The 23,214-nt window shown below is 33.6% G+C and overlaps 1 protein-coding gene across 2 annotated transcripts; it reads right to left on the bottom strand.

Annotated features, from left to right (window-relative positions):
• Positions 1-19,422: 19,422 nt before the first annotated feature.
• Positions 19,423-22,723, bottom strand: LOC132046834 (floral homeotic protein APETALA 2-like). 2 transcript variants are annotated; one of them, XM_059437593.1, is made up of 10 exons: positions 21,770-22,723; positions 21,663-21,688; positions 21,522-21,552; positions 21,339-21,426; positions 20,932-21,077; positions 20,735-20,779; positions 20,511-20,602; positions 20,273-20,406; positions 19,978-20,193; positions 19,423-19,896 (listed from the first exon to the last, which is right to left on the bottom strand). In XM_059437593.1, the coding sequence occupies exons 1-10, from the start codon at positions 22,312-22,314 to the stop codon at positions 19,675-19,677; spliced, it is 1,545 nt and encodes a 514-aa protein (XP_059293576.1). In that variant the 5' UTR covers positions 22,315-22,723; the 3' UTR covers positions 19,423-19,674. The 2 variants fall into 2 exon arrangements, with proteins under 2 accessions (XP_059293576.1, XP_059293575.1); XM_059437592.1 differs by having other exon boundaries at positions 20,273-20,427; positions 21,770-22,716.
• Between the last annotated feature and the right edge of the window lie 491 nt (positions 22,724-23,214).

Here is a 23,214-nt window from a genome sequence, read left to right as displayed (position 1 = left end):
GTAAGTGGTGGAAAACTAGAACCTAGAGATCGAAAAGATTTATTTAAAAAGATATAGAATATGGAGTTTAGATACTCTTAAGTTTGTAATCAGTAGAGATGTTACTTTTTATGAGGCTTCTATGCTTGATCCTGTAAAGACTTCTATTGAGTTTGTAGGACAGAAAGTTCTTACAACAGAAAAGGTGGAGGAAAAAAGTAAAACTCACCGAGCACGAGGATCAAGTGACTCAGGTGGAGTCAGATAATGAAAAAGCTCACACAATAGTACCTGAGGGTGAACCATACAGTATAGCTACTAGAAGGGACAAACGAATTCCGAAACCTAATCCAAAATATTATCCTCAACCTTCGCTAGCTAATCTTATGGCTTATGCATTAGCTACTGCGGAGGAGGAAATAAAGGATCTGGAACCCTCAAGCTATACAAAAGCTACTATGTGTGGTGAAGCTGATCAATGACGTTTAGCCATGACCTAAGAGATGGAGTCTCTGCACAAGAACCAGACATGGGATTTGGTGAGTCTACCAAAGGGGAAGAGAACTGTTGGTTAAAAATTGGTCTTCAGAAAAAAGGATGGCATTCCGGGTGTAGAAGATGCTAGCTACAAAGCGAGATTGGTTGCTAAGGGCTTTTGTCAGAAGGAGGGAATCGACTACAATGAGATTTTCTCACCAATCATGAAGCATAGCTCAATTCATTTATTACTAGCTTTGGTTGCCCATTATGACTTAAAGCTTCATCAGCTTGATGTCAAGACTTCATTCTTACATGGTAAACTTGAAGAGGTGATCTTCATGAATCAGCCCGAGGGTTTCCTCCCGAGGGTTTCCTTATTGAAGGAAAAGAAGACCAGTTTTATCAATTGAAGAAATCTTTGTATGGTTTGAAACGGATCACCACGACGATTTGATACAAGAGATTTGATGCGTTCATGATTACTAAAGGTTTCTCGAAGTGCATTTGATAGATGCATGTATCACATGACGGTATCTGGTAATTCAAATATTTATTCTTGTTATATGTTGATGACATGCTTATTGCTGCTAATAGTATGACATATAAATGATTTGAAGAAACTGCTAAGTAAGGCGTTTGACATGAAAGATTTAGGTGAAGTTAAGAAAATCCTTAGAATGGAGATTCACAGGAAGAACGGTGAGGTACATCTCTCACAGAAAAAAAATATATTGAGAAAGTAGTTCAAAGATTTGGTATGAATAAATGTAAACCCGTTACTTTACCGTTAGCACAACATTTTAGACTTTCTTCTTTGATGGCACCGCAATCAAAGGAAGAGGTGAAGTACATGTCAAAAGTTCCTTATTCTAGTGCAGTTGATAGTATTATGTATGCTATGGTTTGCACTCCGCCAGATATTGCTCAAGTAGTGAGTGTGGTAAGTCGATTCATGTCTAATTCGGGTAAGACACATTGGGAAGCAATTAAGTGGACATTGAGATATCTTAAAGGTTCTTCGAATGTTGGTCTAACTTTTTGTAGGATGAGAAATGAAGGCTTCTCGGTCCTTGGTTATGTGGATTCTAATTTTGCAGGTGATCTTGATTGAAGGAGATCAACAACGGGCAATATCTTTACTCTTGCAGGTAGTGGCATAAGTTGGAAGGCAACTCTCCAGTCTATAGTTGCTTTGTCCACAACAGAAGCTGAATATATAGAAGCAGTAAAGGAGGCTATATGGTTGAAAGGTTTGGTGTCAGAATTGAGTAGGGTTCAACATGAATCAACTCTAAAATATGATAGTCAGAATGCTATTCACTTGATAAAAAATTAGAGATTTCATGATCGCACCAAACACATTGATATCAGATTCCATTTTATTCGTGATGTTGTTGAACAAGGCATAGTTAAGGTCTTGAAGGTTTACACAAAGGACAACGCAGCGGATATGTTGACCAAGATGGTTCCTCTTGTCAAGTTCAGTCATTGTATGAATTTGGCAGTAGTTCTCATCAACTAATGTGTCAGGATGGAGAACGGCAGGGCAAGGTGGAGCTACTAGTATGTACAAGGTTTCAGTTAGTGTATCTTGTTTCCTACACGGAGTTAGCTCACGTAGACTTAGAGATATTGGACTGAATGACGTTCATATGAAAGCTCGAAATTCATCTCAAGGTAGAGATTGTGAAGTAGAGAAGATATTAAAGCCAATTCCTACTCAAAAGCGGAAAGAAATAAAAGGAAACTTTTTTCTTTGTTGGTTTTCGAGTGTTATTGGGATTTAGATCCTTCCTAGATAAGGATTAGACCTAGTAATACAGATATATGCTAGCTAGGATTTATTAAGTAGGACAGAACATAGAACCTAAGAGTATTCAATCTTGTAACTTACTTTCTCCCTTGATATTAAAAAGTGTCGGCCGTTCTCCGTAGTCTAGGATCACATCGATCCGAACCACGTTAATCTTGTGTTTTTATCGTTTCCGCGTTAAAAAGTCTCTAAGAGGATGATTTAGTGATTGAAGTATACAAGCAACGACAAAAGATTCAGGTTTGAATTTTAATTATAACACTTAGCATGACTCCATGTGCTCCAAAGTCTTTGGTAAGCATGTTGACTCGATAGTTGTACTTGTGTTTTTGAACTGTAGTAGACAATTTGATGAATTAGTTTTTTTTTTTCATTGATGAATTAGTTGAGATGCACAAATTAACCAGACATCATCTACATAAAAGAAAGATAGAATTTTGTATTGATGTATTAAGAAGTTAACAATGCAAGTATTCCCCTTTTAAGAAACAAGAAATGTATTTGCCCCTCAGTTATTCCTTCTTATTTTCATTTTACCTTAAATATTGGTAAGGATTTTCAAAAACTTTATTACAATGAGAGGTGGTATTAAATGTCAATCTTCTCGTGACGGTGTATTTAACACTAGCCGTGTTACAAAAAGCAAATTAAACATTGAATAAATATTTTACCAACTTGTAGTGCATCGGAAACAAACGAAATCCACTTGGGATACTTCTCTTTTCCTGGGGTGCAGGGCATGTCAAATTCGTTGGAAGATGTGACTTGACACCATTAGTTGGGCTTTAAAGGATGCAATAGTGGTTTCCTTCTTAAGCTCATTATTAGTAGCTAAAACACCTTAAGCATAGTGGTGATTAAATTTATCCATAAAAACATAATATGCCCAAGTTGTGTAAGTTTGACCAAGCTAATGACTTGTTCATTTATGAACTCAGTTCATCTTATATGTCCAAATTAAGTTCATCTAAAAGTTATGATATTTTGAACTAAATATGTAGCCCAAATTAACTTATGAGAAATCTTATCAACCTCTTCAATTTTTTTTTTTTTGTTTGATATATTATACTCATATAGCTATAATAATGAAGTTTTTTTTTTTGGTTAGTTTGTTTGCTAATTGAACAAATTATAATAAAAATAAACAAAGAAATTAAAACTTGATAAAATTGAGGGTTGTGACCCATCATTTAGCTAATCTTGACCCAATAACTAGTTCTTAAACATCATTGAACAATAACCTATTTATTAATTCAGCTTATTTTGATCCATCTTCAATCTAAACCGTTCATTTACCACCCCAGTTAAGCACTAATTAATAAATATCATAAAGCATGTCATGAGGAGGGCTATCAACTGTCGGGTATGTCTTTTCATCGTTCACCAACTAACTCTTGTTGGCAAAAAGAGTCAATGGCCCGCTTGCTTGTCGTCCACCAAAAGATGAGGCCCAACTTTTCATAACTGCCTCTTGTTGGCAAAGATGATCAATGGCCCACTTTCACAGTTTCACGTCCTCCACATTTGCACTTTTGTTCCTATTTTGGGTTGGTCTTTAATATTTTCTCTTTAGAATTTAGATAGGTTAGTCTTTAATTTTTTCCATTCAAAATCGAACTTACGCGTAAAGAGGAATAAGTTACGCATCATAATATCCACAAATTATGCCCGCACCTTTAAATAACTTATGTCCCGCTAGGCATAAGTTTGATTTTGAAGAGCAAAAATTAAAGACCAACCCATTTAAAAGACAAAAATTAAAGACCAGTCCATTTGAAGGGAAACCGTGCAATTAAAAGGTGAGGCCTAACGGCTGGTATGTGGGCCGATTAAGGTAACGTATGTTTGACAATAAGTGAAAGGAAGGAAAGATCAGTACATACTACATACATACTAGAAAAAGAAGAGATCAAACTCAAAACCAAAATGATTGTACGCTTGAAGATTATTAATTTCGGGCTCAGCGTGATGCAAAGGCCATGAAGATTAATTCAAGTTGCTGGAGACGACAATTGTTCCTTCAGGTATATACTTAGTAGATTTACTTCTTTAACTAATATTAATGGGCCTGCTTAGAGTTGAATTAGAATGGGCAATTCGCTGGAATGTCCCTTGTTCGTGGTGGTCTTTAATTTTTGTCCGTCAAATTGTTGGTCTTTAATTCTTGCCCTTCGCCTATAATACAATGAGGTTCTGGGTTCGAACCCCGGCTCAGGCATAAAAATTGTAAAAAAAATGCAAGGCAAGGGTTTTGGAAAAGTATGGCTTATGCGACATAGATTGCCTTAAGGAATAACTAAAGTTCTGCCGGGTCCGGCAGAGGTTGCCTTAAAAGGCAGACTTTAGTTATGCCTTAAGGCAACCTCTGCCGGAGACAACATAGGTTGTCTTAAGACATAACTAAAGTTATGCCGGATCTAGCATAGGTTGCCTTATAAGACAAACTTTTAGTTATGCCTTAAGGCAAACCATGCCGGATCCGGCATAACTTTAGTTATTCCTTAAGGCAACCTGTGCCGCATAAGGCAGATTTTCTCAAAGCCTTGCCTTGTGAAATTATTTTTATTTTTATGTCTGAGCGGGGATTCGAACCCAGAACCTCAGTATTTTCGGCCACCTTTTCAAGCGAAGGGAAAAACTTAAAACCACCAATTTGAGGGGCAAAATTTAAAGACCACCCCAGAAGAAGGACAATCCGCGCAAAAAAAAAAATGAATTAGATTTAGTTACATTTCGCAGTTAAAAAAAAGGAAGTAATTGCACAGTTTAACCTTCAACTGGACTGGTCTTTAATTTTTGACCTTCAAAAGGGTTGGTCTTTAATTTTGTCCTTCAAAATAGAACTTATGTCTATAGGGGAATAAGTTCTTTAAAGGCGCAAATATAACTTGTGGATATTAAAATACATAACTTATATCTCTATAGGCAGAAGTTCGACTTTGAAGGGCAAACATTAAAGACCAGCCCATTTGAAGGAGAAAAATTAAAGAGCAGAAAATAGGAACAATAGTGCAAATGACCCAAAGGTCGAATTGGGCCAGAAGAGTGGGATATTGGATCAGTCCAGATCATAAAAACATGGGAAAACATGACTAATGGCCTCCAAAATATAAAATATTTACCTCGGAAATGGTTCGTTTATGCCCAAATATTTTCGCTTTTATGCCCCATTTGAAAGTATTTACCCGAACGGTACCCCCCCGCTAAATCAATATTTTTGACCTTATCTCCCGATACATCCAAAAGTACCATTTTTATTAATGCGTATATTTATATATCACGTGGCCTCCAATTGGTCTATATCGTTCAATTATCATTTTAAATACCAAATTAATAAAAAAAAGGGACTTTCGCGAACCATAATCTAGTTGGATCCATATATGATATTGTAAAATCGGTATATTTATATGGCATGGATGAGTCATTGATATTATGATCTGAGTATCTCATTGAAGATTTAATAAATAATTCGATGGCGTAAATAATCCTTCACGATACCATCACGGTATATGTATATAAGACGATGGTATCATAGAAGTTTTTTTTTTCGAAAAAAGTGTTTCATTTTTAATTAATGAACATAATTTATATCATATTATGATGCTCGGTATATTTATATATATATGTATATCGATGGTATCATAGAAGTTTTTCGAAAAAGTGTTTCATTTTTAATTAAGGAACATAATCTTCCATAATACCATCTCGGTATATTTATATATCATGATGGTATCATGGAGGACTAAAGAAGAAGCAGGTAGGCTAGGTATATTTCATGATTATCTGTCCATAAAGGTATATTTATATCTGTGTTGGTATCATAACTAGGGGCCAACTCGGGTAAATATTTTTAATTTTTTCTGGGAGCATTAAAATAATAGGAATATGGGCGGGTAATTTTTTTATTTTGAGGGGCATCCCTGATCTTTCCCCTAAAAACATTGTCTTCCCTTGCCCCATTATTCTTAGATGTTCGAAATGCTAAATGTTCAGTACGCAAAATGAATTGGCAGAGCAAACTATAACATCCTCTGTATGCAAAATGAACTGGCAGAGCAAACAATAGCATCCTTATCCAATTCCTTTACAGGATAAATGGCTAACTTGGATTCTTTGCAATTTGTGGCTCCTATTTGCACTTACCAAAGCTGATGTATATGTCCAGGTTTGGTAATGTATGTGGGTCTTTTCCTGTCTCAAAGATCTAATTTTGGTTGATAGAAGTGAGAAGTCAAAAACTAACCAAATGATATCGTCTTGAATAATTAGTAGAATTGAACCAACAAAATAACGTGCGTAAGTATGATATATCTAAGTAGGCGTTTGAACATGCGATTTGAAACTATGGTTTGAAATCATGAGATGAAATCAGTGTTTGGACGTGCATTTCATTTCATTGTTTCAAATCCCAAATCATCAAAAAAAAAAAGCACGATTTGGGGTTTCAAACCATGGCTTCAAAATCTTTAAATGTAAAACTTGACCCATAAGTTTATATTTTGTAAAAATTGACCCATAAGTTAATAGATATTTTTAACTATTACTCCCACCAACCATTTACCAACCTTTATTTATGTCTATCATGTGGGAGGATTATATTAAAACGATAATTCACGTTCTATTCATATTAAATTTTCTTTTATTGAACTAAAGTTTGATCAATTAATTTTGTATTTTTAGAAAGACGCCTTCTAGTGGTGTATTAATTTTGTTTATTAAGCATTTTCTCATTTGGTAAGATTGTATAAGAATTGAGAATATTTTGATAGTTGTCACAATTTGTAGGTTTTTATGTCTATCAGAAAAAATACACTTAAGAAATTCAAATTGCATGTCCAAACATGATTTCATCTCATGATTTCAAACCATTTCCAAACGGCTCCTAACTCATAATAGCTTGTAATGGAAATCTTATTGCTGCCTTTCCAAATATTTTGATTGGCAGTGTTCCTCTAGAACGGCTATATAACCTATACTTCTATTCCTTTTTCCAGTCCGTATAAAGAGGAACCAAAACAAAAAACAAAAAAAACAAAAAAAAAAAAAAACTTTCGGCAGCTTTTTAAACTTGCAATATTAATATACACTATTTTCGTTGACTCGTAGGAAATAGGAAATGTAGTGCAGCGCCATAGTTAGTTTGAGGTTATGCATGGGCTGCCTAGTGGACACCATAATTAGATATCGGCTACACACAATAGATAGGTGTTATGTGATAGGGAGGACAACTTGTCGGCATCCAATCTTAGCAAATGGATACGACTAGGAGTTGGGTCAACTGTGGGCGGCATCCAATTTTGACAACTTTGCTTCTTATTACTCCTACTCCCTCTCTATATAGCTGCATCTACACAGGCAAATTACAATTATGTACTCCCCTTTTTAATATATACGACGTAGTTTGATTGGGCGTAAAAATTAAGAAACAAAGTAAGATTTTGAATTTGGTGATCTTAATATATCGTAATATTTGTGAGGTTATAAATATCTTGAAACAATTTGTTATTATAAACATGATATAGAGTTTGTGTAGTCATAGAGTATGATCATTAATGATAAAATGAAAACTTCAAATCTAATTATTTTCCAACTTTGGTACATATTATTCCTTTTACAATGGATTAGATCATCCCTAACAAAAGATATAGCATTATGTTGCCAAAGCGTGATAGTAGGGTTGGGATTAAGGTAGGTTGCTCTAACTAATTAGTGGCTAACATACTAGTACTAGTGCGTAGGCTAGACACCATGGGTACGAATTTTTTAATGTAATAATATAATTGGTAGGACAACCGAGGGAAGAATCCAATTTGGCAATTTGTTTGATATTATTCCTATATACAGCTACTCTTGCGGTTTTCCATTTTCACTATGACAAATTAAAAATCACAATTATATTAATTCTAACAGTAGAAATCGCCTTATTTTACTTAGGAGGTGCATGGTAGGTTTGGGCTGCGGGTTAGCTGCCTAGTGAATAGTGGCTATAATAACATCCTTGTGTGTAGGCTAGATAAATATCATGGTTAGGTATATTGTAATGGAGAGAATCTGAGGGAGGTTCCGATTTTGGAAACACTTCTATGGAGATTGTTCTATTTTACTCATGAATGTGCATATTAGGCTAATATTCATAAATATTTATTAGTCGGCTCCAGAAATTGAAAAATAGTTATTTTTGTGAAGTTTTAAATTTTACATACGAAAGTTCAGGATATTATCATATTGTTTCATCAATGGTATTTAAAAATCTATGATAATGATTATTTTTCAAAGTGATAACCGAAAAAATAAGAAACGCTATTTGACGAATAGTAGGCAGCTGCTATAGTATGCCTTTGGGCTACAAGCCCATTAGAGTTTCTCATCATAAAATTGTTCAACAACCGATCAATGACCTTGTAATTTCATATTATATATTGGTTTGTCCTTTCAAATTATCCATATTTCTACAAAAACTCATCGATTTTCTGTTTTAAATCAAAACAGTATCCACATTTATAAACGAAAAGCGCAAAAGTTTCAAATAACAACATTTTCCTAGTAAGTAAGATGCTATAAAATGGGTGATAACATCGATTTACAAGGAAAAAAATACGGCCTCAATAACATCATCATCCTTATTAAATTCAAATGGTAGTTAGCGATGAAAAATGGTTTGCGCTAGAATCCATCGCTATTTCATTTTCTTTTGTAGTGATAGTTAAATGGTGGATTTGCCACAGTAGGAGCAAAATCAATCGATGTAAGTTTCTTGTTACCTCGTTAAATATCTATATCCGACTATTTGTAACTATTTTTAGTAATTATTTGTTTTACACAAAGCAAGGAAGCAAACGTAGAATATTTGGTTGAAATTAAAAAGAATATTTGAAATTGTAAAATAAATATTGATTCTAAAATAACATTTCAAGTTCAATCAAATATTGTCCAAACGCTTAGTAACATTTGACGAGAGAAAATAACCTAAGATGATAAGTTGACAAGACATGAGAGAAACTTCACTTTTTTAGTTTTTTCAGCAACTTTCTATACCAAAAAATGTGTAGCTAGGTTTGACTGTAATTCTTTTCTTTTGTTTCCCTTGGCCGGAGAGACAATAAGAAGATCTCAATTTTGACCATATTATCTAGAAAAGGTATAATATATAAAAACCGTAGAAAGCTTCCAAAGGACTTTCTAAGGAATTAGGGACTGCTAAGATGACAATTATTAACAAAAGGTCCCATGACTATAAAAATTGGCGATGCCAACTTGAACAGAATATCATAAGTACTTAAAATTTCTATACCCTTCAAAGAAATAGGCTGGACTTTAATTTGTTGTTCTATTTTTCGTTAGGGGTAAAATGAGAATCGGGAACTTGAAGTTTCTAGATAGTTGAATTAATTGACTGAAAAGTTTGAAATCATAAAAATGTGAGGCCAATTAGAAATTAGGGATGATTTATAGCTTGGACGAGAAAAGGTTGTTTGATTTTAAGAAAACGTAACGAAATAATATTTTTTTCTTAAAAAGTTATCAAGCAGGGCCTCCCAAATATAGTTGAATCATCCATATTATCATAGATGCTGGTGATTTTATTTTCAATTTATTGCATCAATATTTAAAAAAAAAACTTTTTTTAAACATAAATCTGATAAATGATCCTGAGAACCACAAGCAGATCTTCATTTATAAGCACAACACTTCAATTTTTTTTTTAATATAAAGTTTTACTGATAGTGTAGCTTACTCATCATGTCTTACGGCTGATGCCGTACACAGTCAGTTCTCCGTGGCTAAATGCAATCGAGGCAAAGGAACTCTTCATAATATTCCTCCTGGTTCGTTTGATTAAGAACTAGGAAGATTTTAAAAGGGGTATATGTTTAAAAATAATAATAAAAGTGGCTATATCTAGATCAAGTTGTTTTAATTTATTCACTTATGTAATTTACCTTTGTATTTCTTGGGGTCTGAGATGGGGAACGAGACAGATAAGCGTGCTGGACATCACAATATAATAACAAAAATTACAAATTGCTAATCTCAATAATATCTGACAGTGTAGCACAGTTTAATTAACTAATTAATATATACCACCTAAAGGGAAACGAATGGACTTGGTTGTCGTGGCCACCTTAATTAAAAACACTTTAGTTTATTTAATATTCATAGTCTTTAATATTTCCAAACATGGAAACTTTTTACCCTAAACATCGGACGGGAATCAATACTTACAGCAATTAAGGATACCAAAAAGGGGTTTGCATTCTTTTAAATATTCTCCACATTCTTGTGTATACCTTCTTTATATTTCATTATTTTTTTTAACACTACCAAGACCTTTTCAGTTTCGCACCATATTTTGGAATAAAACGTTACAATCAACGATAATTTCATTTTATGACCCGAACTTAATATTTCTGGTTAATAATAAAAAATACTTATCACCGATCATAATCTTTGATGGTGTAATAAACCATTTACACAATAGATTGATAAATAACTAATGGATAATAGAGGGGGCAAGTGGTGATAAGAAAAGGAGAATAATTGAATGATATTGTTGTTGGGTCACAAGGGGAATGGGAGATTGAAACAAAAAATATATACCTCAAGAAGGGACTTTCCTAAAGTGGAAGGAATCGTAATCAATTCACCTTTTCACATAAATATAAGGTCACAGACAAAAGAAAGTATGTGTGACAACTCGAGAAGGAATTATAAATTTGTTTGGGTGGGAGAGAAAATAATGGAAAACAAAAGGAGAAAATAATACGAGAAGCAGTTTATTCTATCAACTACTCAAGTTGGGTGAATGATGAATGAATGAGGAAAGTGATGTATCAAGAAATTCAGTACTAAATAATGTGGCCACCGATGCTTGTGAGTTTTCTTGAAAAACAGGAGTCACCATCCAACTTCTCTTTTTATTTTCTTTTTCTTTCTTGTATATAATTACAAAATTAACCAAAAAGAATTTTAATCTCAAATTTAAAACTTCTTGTTCAAGTAAAAATAAGATTATATATTAATCAATGGAACCGCTGAAGCACTAGATTTTGGAAAGCGTCCTCTTTATATATTACTAGTATGGATTCACCTCTTGACATTATCGTGTATATTTATCTTATCTCATCCAAAAATACTGGGGTGCTAGTTTAAGGTGTGTTTGGTTATGATATAAGTTATTTTTTGAGCTAAAAATATTTTCTTGTATATGGTTGGTAAGTGAAAATTATTTTAAGAAAAATATATACTAGTAATTATTAATAATATCAATAAATGGAAGAGTGTTTTAGTTAAACTTTTGATTACTAGTTACTAGATTAAAAGTAATGTCCACGTGTTAGTTGAAAGATGAAACGGAAGACTTTTGAAACTTGTGGTCTAAAATAAGTCATATGTATTTGTGTGGTTATAAATCATTTCATTAAGGATAAAAGGGAAATTTTTAAGTTTAATAATTTCTAAATATAGAAATATATCATTCTTTTTTAGACAAACTATATCACATAAATAATTGTGACAAAGGGAGTAATATATATGAAGTTATAAGTTAAGATAATTGTAAGGAAAAAACTTCCGTTTATAATTGAAGAAAGTCATTTTCATACTTTTGATGGAAAATGTTTTCCATGAAAAATCACTTTCGCCATACCAAACATTAAAAACTAGATTTCTCGTGAAAAATATTTTCCGAAAATTCATTTTTCCTCGTACAAACACACCCTTCATATTAACTAGTGCAGTTTTAAAGCAAAACTATATAAAAAGAAAATGGAAAAGCCTTAACTTCATCTAATGATTCCTTCGGCCTTTTAATCTCTGTAAAAGCCCCCAACTCTGAGAAATTATTTATTTTTCACCAAACACCCCACCCCCACCCCGCCCCACTCGCCCACTTTGATTTCATAGTCACTTCCTCTCACGTGACATGGCGACATATAATTGTTCAGACAACTGATTTCGCGATTTGTTTGATTAATTACTACTCGTAATTAATTACCGAACGTGGTAAGTAGTGGCAGTAAAAGTATAGTGAAACTACTGAGGGAGTTGTTCGTACTCTGTATATAAGTGGAAAAAACGTGAATGAATGAATCAGTTGTAATTTCTCTGAGGATTTTACAGTGTTTCGTGGATCCTATCCAAAGCAAAGAATCTAACAAAGTTTGTAAGTCATGTGGTGCAGTTGTTCATGATCGTACTGTCTTTAAACAGACGATTCATTTGTAGTTTTCTTCTTTTATTTACTTTTTAGTACTATTTCCTAAACCGTCCATCCACTTTCTCTTATCGAGTGGGAGAGATTTTTGGACCACCTAATTTCCGAGGATTAGGATCGTAAGACACGGAAAAGAATTGAAGTTTACGGGTTTTGAGATATTATTTCTTTTTAGTATTAGGTTCTCAATTTGTAATTTATAAATATCAAATACTTTATTAAATTAAATATAATTATTTAACCTAAAATTATTGAATTTCGCCGAACTCAACTTCCTACCCCTAGCTCCGCCAGGACGGAGTTGAGAGATAGATGTTGACGAATTTAATAGCAGTACAATAGATGAACATATCGCCAATCAACAATTTAGTCTTTTTCATTTTAACGAAAACAAAATCAATAAGTAGATATAACTTATTCAGCTCAGTCCCCACCAAATAAGAAAATGCTACTAATATAATTTAAATTCAATTTTATTTTGGACACCAACTTATCTATTTATGCTTGCGCGCCAGATCAAAAGAAAGATCAGTTTGTCCGGTAAAAAACTCCATCAAGAGTGATATTTAAAAAAAAAAAAAAAATTAAGTTATTTACTATTGATACTGGATGTGACCGGACCAGTTTGTCTGGTCACGTCGGTGAAGTCGGCAAATCCCTAAGTCGGTGGAAATCCTATTCTAGTCTAATTGTAATAGGTTTGATTTTATTTATGGTGAATGTGTAATTATGGTAATATAGGATTTGTAATTCTATTGGAATAGAGTTACCTTATTAGAATAGGGGAAGAAGGATCTTACTTTTATATAAGAAGGTCATTATGATGAATGAAAGGCAGAAAGAGTTCTCCCAATTTTCTTGGCTCTCTAAATTCATGTCCCGGTCTCTATTTTAACATTTACATTGAAAATATAATTTTTTTAATTAAGCTGTACTATTTGTAATTAGTGATCTGATTCTCGTAAACACTTGTTAAATATAATGCTTGTACTATTTGTAATTAGTGATATGATTCTCGTAAACACTTGTTAAATATAATGCTAGTATATAGATGGTAAAGTCTTTTTGTTTAAAAATATAGATAATTGTTTGTTTTTCAATTAAAAAAGAGAATGAGTATATATTGTTTTCTTATTCTTCTCTCCACCATCCTTTCTTTATGTCTCTCTCATTTAAAGTAAAAGTTATACTCAAGTAGTACAAAATCCTATTTACTGTAGTACGTCTTGTACAGGTACTGCATTATAATTCTAACATGACAATACTGTTTAACCAATACTTAATTATTTCAATATAATAATAGGAGTGGACAGAAATAGAAGGTTAGCGATTATTTAATCGTGTATGACGCCCTAGATGATGAAATCACGCCCTATTTTCTAGAAATTTCCCGTATGACCTAGTATAATATCGAATTGGAAGTTGGAAATCAAGGTTACGCATCTGGATTGATTAATTTATTCTCGTACCTAAACGGTTTATTCAGATTTTTTTAATATTATCTATTTTTGTACTCCATCCTCTGACGAAGTATACACAATTATAGAAACTAGCTGTTGAAGCGACTAAATCCAGAAAAGCCTGTTTGACCTTTAGTGAGTGACCAAGTTTGGCAATAGATTGAAAATCATTTTAAATTTGTTTTATAATATGATCTGTTATTTGAATCTCGAATCTGATATAGTGAAATTGAAATTTGGAAAAGAAGTTTAAGAAGCTCTTCAATTGATATGATGTCTCTCAGGAGATTTTAACTTCTTTTTTTTTCAAGAAAAATTCATGAAACTCAAACTTCAAATAAAATATAAAATTATTATGTTGATAGCATTTTATATTTGACCTGGAATCAAAAAAGGATAATAAATGAATCTTATTGCAAAAATCTACTTTTTTTTAATGATTTTTTACTAGATAATTGAAAACAAAAGATCTTGAATACAATTCGATATTTAAAAAAAGGGATTACTACATAGCATAACTCACATTACTACATATTTATATTTAGTAGCTATAGTTTAAAATAATTACATTCCATAACTAATAATTATATGTTAAATACATCTTATAGCTATATATATATACAAAAGTAAAATACCCCATCATCACATTATTCACTTCAACCCAATCCTCCCATCTCTCTCTCTCTCCCCCCCCCCACCTGCTTGCCTACCTACCACGAGATCGCTCTTGCCGAGAAATGGTATGTTTGGACCTTTTTCAACCCATCAAGATGCCATTCATGCCGACCATATACGGTTCAACAAGGTTACTTATATTAATATCTTGCCCAATTTCCACTTTACAGATGTTAATTACTAATTGATTTATATCAATTGAATTGATCAAGTTGATGTAAATGGGTGGCTTCAAGCTTTTGCTGCCCATCCACAAATTGGTCAAATCCCTTCCCAAAATCACAAAACCCCTACGACCACCACGACTTTCTCCGGCCAAGCGAGCTTTTACGATCGCATCCGGTCGAGATCTTGGCCGGATTTGATGGGATATACACGGATACTGAAAAATCACCTTTCTTTTTCGGTGTATTCATTAATTTTTTAGCATACAATTCATTGTATTCATTAATTTTTTCGTTGTATTTGTTGTATATTTCTTGTGTGTACAATATTTTTCGCTTGTTTTTGTTAATTTTTTGGTGTATCTATGTTGTATACGATTTTTTCGCTTTGTAGATCGTTGTATACATATCGAAAAATATGATGCATTTGTGTAATTATTGGTGTATATACATTAAGTTTTTTACTTGTTGTATTCAGGAATAAAATAAGCCAATTTACGAATACAGATAATTATTTCATGAATACAGTGAGAAAAAATTATTTTAGTCATGAATACAGCGAAAACAAAAATTGAATACAAACAAAAAAAATGAATAAACAAAAAAATAGCTACAAACTGTAAATAAGCAAAATATTGCTATGCCAGATTTTTAACCCTTAAAATGTAGTCATTTATGAAATTTTCCCTTAAAAAAATTGATGCATGGGAGGAGGGCTATTGAACAACTCGAAAAGCTTATTCCTTACGGGTAGTAGTCGAGGAATTTCAAGTGAATGGATACTGTAAAATAGAACAAGAAAAGTTGATTCAACTTATAAAACGGAATTCCCAATTTAATTCAAATTCCCAGCTCCACCAAAATTACTAATAGTCACATTTCTAGACACAAAATAACAACTCTACCACTCAATAGTCAATACTCACTGGGAATTTCATTCCAATATGTCCTTTTGAAGCTCTAGGTTAAGTCCTCCTCACCATAATAGCCATGTCTGACACATTTTAGTCAAGAGAACTGATTTAAAGGACACCAACGACTTTGACAACTCATCCCCATCTGGTCATCTTTCCCAGAAAACAGAACAATCCCATTTTGCACCTCTCTTTAATTTCCCTCTTTTCTTTTCACTCTGCTTTTCAACAGTATTACAAAAAGAGAGCCCGGAACTTCTTTAACCCAAAAAATAACATTTGGAACCAAATTATTCCTTTAAATAAATAAAAAAAGGAATCAAATTAGGCTTCACGCACAGAATGTATGCGTGAAATCCTATTTTCCCGGACCCCAATTTTTGTTCTTTGGAAATCAAATTCAAAATTAAGCTTTTTTCAGTATTTTGACCGAAGATTAGTCACGTTTCAAAACACTGGAATATAAATATTTTATATAGAACTTAATATTTTTTTTAGCGTAAAATAATGTCGGCTCATTACAAGTATACGTATATGTTTGGATCGTCGTTTTAGGAAATTTGTAAAGTACGCTCAAAGTAAGTTTGAAACTTGCTATCTTTAAGTTTTTTTTTTTCGTACTTTGATCGAAGATTAGTCACGTTTCAAAAAGTCAGAATATGAATATTTTATATATAACTTAATATTTTTTTTAGCGTACAATAATATCGGCTCATTACATCAAGTATACAGATACATTTGGATCGTCGTTTTAGGGGTTGTAAAGTGCTCCGAAGTAAGTTTGGGATGCATGGGGTGTAAATACACTTGTATTGCGCATTGAAATGTTGCACAATATGAATTAATGTATAGTAAAACGGTCAAAAAATGCAGCATTGTATTGTCAAATCGGTCCTTTATGTGTCATAAAAAAACTGAAATTGGCATGCATGATGTATTGTCAAATCAAGCATAGGTGATAAAAAAGCTGTAATTTTCAACCATGATGTGTTGTCAAATGACGTTATATTACGCATTGAAATGTTGCGCAATATGAATAAAATTCAAATAAAACAGTCAAAAAATACAGTACTATATATAACATGATTGACAAACAACTAGTATTCACTTTAAAATGAGTTATCATGACATTCTACACCCAATTTGGTAATCTTGATTCTATTACATGTTTTACCCCATCAAACATATTTGAAGCAATGGGTAGGATATGGGAACTAGATGATGATGATTTTCATTACTCAAATAACCCTAACAAAAGATTCAGTCGAGAATACAATAAAATAATGAGAGAGGAGTGGAATTGGCGTGTTAGGGAGGCTGAAGCACTGGAGCAAAAGTTAGTTTCAGTAGGGCTTAAACGCAAAAAAAAAAACGTGTTATGTCAATGCCTCGTGGAACTCCACAAGAGTTTAATTTTGCTCTTAATCGTTTTCGCGAAGAGAGCAGTCGGATGCAAATACGTTACCACAGGGTAGAATATGGTGTACAATCTAACACAAGATTTAGATCCAAGTGGGATTCGGACTGTGAAATGTCCGATGAAGATTAATATTTTTCTTATAATAAGGTATGTAAGTAGGGTCATAAACCCCCCCCCCGAGGGTACTTGGGGGTTTGCAACTATATAAGTAGCCCTTTTGTTTGTTATTAGACTACAACGTATTTAATGTCGAGTAGTAGAAATGCAACCTGGTCTTTACTCCTTCCAAAAGAACCAAATAGCAGTGATGATGAAAGTTCAAATCATAACAGTTTTTCAAGTGATAACAGTGATTTGAAACTAGATGAATTGAATCCTCACCTTCTTATAGAGCGTAGTAATGATTTCTGCGGTGTGAAATATTCAGATCCGCGAGAATATATTATTGCGGGTTACGCCGAGAATAGTCACATCGGCTTGCTGAATCAAAACGTCTTGTTCGTGACTTGAAAAATCTCAACGCTCCAATCCCAACAAGGAACTCAATAACTATGCCTCGAGTAGGTCCAGAAACTTGCGAGTTTGCCGTACAAAGGATTAGAAAAGAAAACAACGAGAATCTTTGGCAAGACGTTATAGATTTTACATGCTAAAGTTGGCCGAAGAACAGACATCATCAACCGGTAAAGAACTAACATCTCCTGAAAAAAGATGTGTGTTAAGAGACCGCCAATATCGTTCTGAGGACGATATTGAGGACTTTTATTTTGATGACGATTAGTGTCTATTTAGGCTCACTGTCTTAGATTATGGGTCATTTAAGTTTCAGACTAAGACTGTTAATTTGTATTTTTATTTTATGATGAAGTCAACAATTTGAATTAGTTTGACATGTTTTTAATTTGCTTTTATCGTTAAAGTCTATTATTAATTTATATAAGCACCTTAGTGTTAATAGTACATAAAAAGTTCAACAATTGATAATTTAACAAAGAAACACAAATAAATTAATATATAAAGGGTGCGGATTACATTATAGGGGAAAAGGTACAACCAGTAAAAAACATAATCCATAGATATATTAAACTTAATAAATAAAATATATATAAATAATAAACACTAACAAGATAACACAAATAATCTTCCATAATTTAAGTTTTTCTTTCAAAGCTATTTTTTCGTGTTGAGCGTCTCTAAGGTTAGCCTTGAGCAAAATTCATTTTTTTTTTTCGGAACCAGTGAGCAAGACCTCCAAAAGTTCAATTTTTTCTTTAGCTTTCACAAGTTTAAATTGCGAGTCCAACTTAACGGTATCTCAAGAGATACGTGAAGTCATGATATCTATCAAAAAGTGAATTTTTAAACTTCGTGCCAATCGTTTTATCCACGTGAATGCTATCTTCCCACCGAAAGTGTTTGCTTTACCATATCCTATAAACATTACAAGAAAATCGTTTTTTAAAGTAAAACATGTGGATAACGTGAAAAAAAAACACTAAAAAAATGAAAAAACACTTACTTCGGGCACTTTACAACGCCAAAAATGGCGATCCGGATTACCTTAGATCTTTGATGTTTTTAGTTTACAGTAATAACCGCATTCACAAATATCGCGTTGTATAGCAAACGTTGAAGTTTCGGAACTTTGAGAGATGTTTTTGGAAGTGCAAAAGTGTGTTGAAAGGGTGAAAATGGAGGAAATGAAAGAGAAGAGTATGCTAGAAATGGGAGGCTTCTGGTGGGTTTTTGTTACTCGCATTTCACCTGGCGTCGTGGCTTCAGTTTGATTTTTTTTTTTTTTTTTTAAAGGGTTAGTTTGATTCCAAAAATTATTTTTTGGATTAAAAAAATTCCGGATTCACAAAAAGAGAACAAACTCGGTGTTGTTATGCACTACGTACCCAATATTTTGAAGACTTAATATGAGATGACTGATTTAAAAAGTTCCCCAATTTAACGAAAGATGATGTGTCGTACTTGTGATAACAGTTCTAGTACTCTTTTTTACTCATTTTAGATAAATTACCCAAGGACATGCATTTTCACTTTTCCCCAAATTTCTCTTAATTGGTTTATTCCATCTTTCTAACAGAGCTCATAAATGGACAACAATCAGAGACTGTCCACCATATTAGTCTAACGGCAATTTGTTGTTGGGCTTTCGTTAAAAGTAAAAGAATATAGACAAAAATAAGGAAATAAAAAAAATATAACACTACATGAGAAGCGCCAGATGAATACAATTTACAATGAGAGGTGGGCGAAACAGAACAACAGTGAATGGGGCAAATTGGCAGTTCATAGTCAGAAGAATCTAATAGAAGTCTAGTTGAAAATCTTTCCTTCAGTTAGTATTCGACAAATGTGGAGACATACTTTTACAAAGAGTTAGAATTTCCCAAAACTTTTGTCCACCCTTTTTTTCTATTTTTTTTAGGGTTGCACCCAAGATCCTTGGGTAATTAATATGGAGTAATAAATAATCTCAACCCTTTACTCTTTACAAAGCTTATAAAAACACAAGAAGAAAATGGCAAGTCATGAAGTGGAGTATGATCAAGAGGGTCTCATGAGAGAGTGATGGAAGCCATTTTCTGATGACCAATTTTGAGGTCTTATTATCTGCTGGGGGAATCCTGATGATGCTGCAGCAGCTGCAAATATCTGTGGAGGAAAATTGGATTGCCACTGTGAAGAACCGTTGCTTGTTGATAGCGATAGATCTCCTACATTTATAGCTCCAATTCGCCCTCCATTGCTGCCGCTTGGAAATGGAATCTGCACCATGCTACAACAATTAAAAACAACACTTGATTCGAAAACAAAAATAAATATAAGACGATAAAACTGGATATTCACTTGATAATTTGATGAGCCGTATTGTGGTGGAAACATTTGGATCATATGGGATTGATCACCAGGTCTAATATATTGGCCAAACCGTTGCACCTGACTATTGTTATTATGCTTCAAGGAGACCGGAGAATGCAAGTGCGTCTGGCTCAATAGTTGCAAGGTTTCTGTTTCATTGTACCCATTATCTTTTCTTCGAGCATCGATTGGGGCAGATTGCTTCTGGAAATTAAAACATGTTGCATAAGAAGAAAGATAAATGCACAAGGAAAACAAAAAATAGCAATTCATGTACGTATACCTCAGGCCTTAAGCCATGTTGCCTCCAATCAAAATCAAATTGCATAGGTGACGCATTTTGACCTCTATTATCTCCTATTTCTCTACTTCCTTGCTTTGAGCTTGAACCACCCAAGCTTAAGTCCAGATTGTGATCTGCCGCATTATCGGTAGATTCTGGGATTTCACACGAATAAATACTTTGTAAAATTACAGAAACTTACCAAATGGAAAGCAAATAAAAGCAGTATGGTATTTACCAGTTGAGTTCAGTTCATTTTCATAAACGCTAGGATCAAAGTTAGTAACTGCTTCCTTCCCATTACACTTGATGGCAGCTTTATCATACGCCCTATACAATAAAATAAAATAAGAACGTTATCCCCAGAGTATAGTCAGTAAATAAAGGGCCTCAAGCTCACCAGTAGCAAGCAAGAAATGGAAATTAAGTAGGAAGAATAAATTCGACACTGCAACCACACACCTGGCAGCTTCAATTTCAGTATCGAAGAGTCCCAAATAAACGTACCTGTTAAAAAACAAACCGAAAAATGAGAAGTTAATAGTTGCTTAAGCTAGCAAAGAATGGAATTGACAACAAAAGCATTATTCCTCTGGAAATGGATTGAACCCATTCAGAAGAATAATAATGAGGATAGGATTTTTTAAAATTCTGTTTACTTTTTGCCTAAGAACTGTCCCATTCTAGCTTCCCATCTACCACATTTGTGCAAAGTCACCCCTCTATACTTGGAGCTTCCCCTCGGAAATCCAGTACTTTGTCTCCGAAGCACATGCACAAATTCTTCCTTCGTTAAATTTGTCATCTGTATCATACATCAAGAAAATTAGAAAATGAAATGAAAAACATTCTTCGTCCAATTTGATGGCGTCCACCGAAAACTTGGCACTAAAACGTTAAAGCAAACAGCTGTTGAAGATAAGGAAAAAACACTGTTTAAGATAAGGCGAGGATTGAACAAAAGTACTCCAAACTAGACAGGCACACAGAAATTAAATTAAATAAAAAAAAGGAATATAAAACACACTATTTCTAGTCTGTCACGTTGATCTGATCATGATATTACCTGTTTCAAATCGGACTCATAATCCTCTAAGCTAAAGTTTATGTCGGCCTCCACTCCTCGGAATTTAATAGCTGCCCTGTCGTATGCCCTGTAATTTTTATTTTATTTTAAATTTAAATACATTAGATACAACGATATTACAAATAATTAAAGAACAATTAGTGCTAAGAACCAGGAGCCCACCGAGCTGCTGCATGTGCAGTATCAAATCCACCTACACACAACGGAAAACCCGTTCAGGAAAGTCAGATTAGTTTTCCTTAAATAGCAAATGATAATACTAATTAGCTAAAAAATTAGTTTACACAAATGAAGATCGCATACCTAGATAAACTTGCTTTCCACAATCCCTGAAAGATTATGAAAGCAAATGAGAAAAAGCAGGGAAACTAAATTCTACGGAATAATTTTCAGCTTAATTAAGTGCTCACCATATATGTGATTCCCACCGGCCAGTTCTCCGGTAAAAGGTAACCCCACGATACTGTGAGCTTCTAGACCTTGGTCCACGTCGGCTCTTTTTCATAGGCTGTTGTTGCTGCTGCTGAACCACATCTATAGGCTTAACCAATCCCGTGTTGCCAAGTGGCTCATTTTGGTAAAATTTAACTCCAACCCAGTGAGCTCTTGGAAAATTCGTTGATCCATTTACAGCAGCAGCACCCGTTGTGTCAGACTCATCAACAGGGAAAAACTGACGGGTTACCGGCTGTTCCTGTTCTTCATCGCCCTTACCAGGGCCCACCATTGAAAACCCGAAAATTTTGCTAGGAGTACTTCTTTTTTTCTTCGCTTTTTCTCCATCTTCATCTTCAGAAATGTTATCATCAATAGCTACTGCTGATGAACTTGAATTCGAAACGGATCCGACCCGTTTACCTTTCTCATCATCACCTTCAATCTCTATAGGAGAAGAACAACCTTCTGCTTCTTCAATATCTCTTCGTTGATAAGGAGAATCATTCAGATCCCACATTTCTCTAAACTCCAAGAAATCCAAATATCCCAAAACTATAAAATGCAAATTAAAACAGTTGAAATTTTTTGCAGATTTTTTATGGGTCAGCTCCTCTCATCAGTGGGGTGGGTGGGTGGGTGGCGTGGGGGCGGGGGTAATGCCTATTTGCTACAAAAGGACTTGTTTTGAGTTTCCTAAACTTTTAAATATTCTCTTTCTCTCTCTACTTCTAGTTGTGTTTGTTTCTTTTTCTCTCTCTATGTCTGTCTAAATAAGATGCGTGGAGTTGAATATATATAAAATAATAATGATGATAAATCAAAAAGGTTTGTGCTGAGTGTGTTGAAAGAACATGAAACCTACGACTTATAGAGAGGTTAAGTTGTTGGAAGAAAAGAGAAGAAGCTAGTGGAGAGAGATAGGGTTAGATATATGTTTCCCACTACTATTAACTACTTGTAGTATTTCACTAGATCTTGTGCCATTCCTCTCTTAGATGCCCAATACAGACATGGACGAGGCCACTTTTAGTACACTAGCAGAAAAGCAGCCACCCAAACTTAATACTTATATGGAAATAAATTACTGGCATTTGGTTATATCAAATTAATGAACATAAAAAATATATATTTATTACTAAACATGATTATTTTTACTCTAATTTACAACTGTTAATTTAAAATTGTGTAACGTGGCATGAGTGCGACCAAATTATTCCAACCCCACCTTTCTTTTTCGAACTCCCTAGTAACTTGCCTTTGTCTCTTGTTCAATCATTCATTAAAACTTTTGCTTTTGTATCTTAACTAGTTCATTCACTTTTTTCTATTTTTTCTACTTGCAGTGCAGTAGTCTGGCGTTTTTAACCAGTCTCTTTACATATTTTTATGAAAGGAAAACTGTGTGCCATAGTAACTT

This window comes from Lycium ferocissimum, chromosome 2, assembly GCF_029784015.1.
Source record: "Lycium ferocissimum isolate CSIRO_LF1 chromosome 2, AGI_CSIRO_Lferr_CH_V1, whole genome shotgun sequence".
Taxonomy (NCBI): Eukaryota; Viridiplantae; Streptophyta; class Magnoliopsida; order Solanales; family Solanaceae; genus Lycium; species Lycium ferocissimum.
This window is presented reverse-complemented; position numbering and strand designations above follow the sequence as displayed.

Excerpts from the sequence above, each read along its gene's own strand:
- LOC132046834 (XM_059437592.1), bottom strand. The coding sequence starts at position 22,314 with ATGTGGGATCTGAATGATTCTCCTTATCAACGAAGAGATATTGAAGAA. Across the intron at positions 21,689-21,769 it reads CGGTGGGAATCACATATATG|GGATTGTGGAAAGCAAGTTT; the intron begins GTGAGCACTTAA and ends ATAATCTTTCAG. Across the intron at positions 20,780-20,931 it reads GGACAGTTCTTAGGCAAAAA|GTACGTTTATTTGGGACTCT; the intron begins GTAAACAGAATT and ends GTTTTTTAACAG.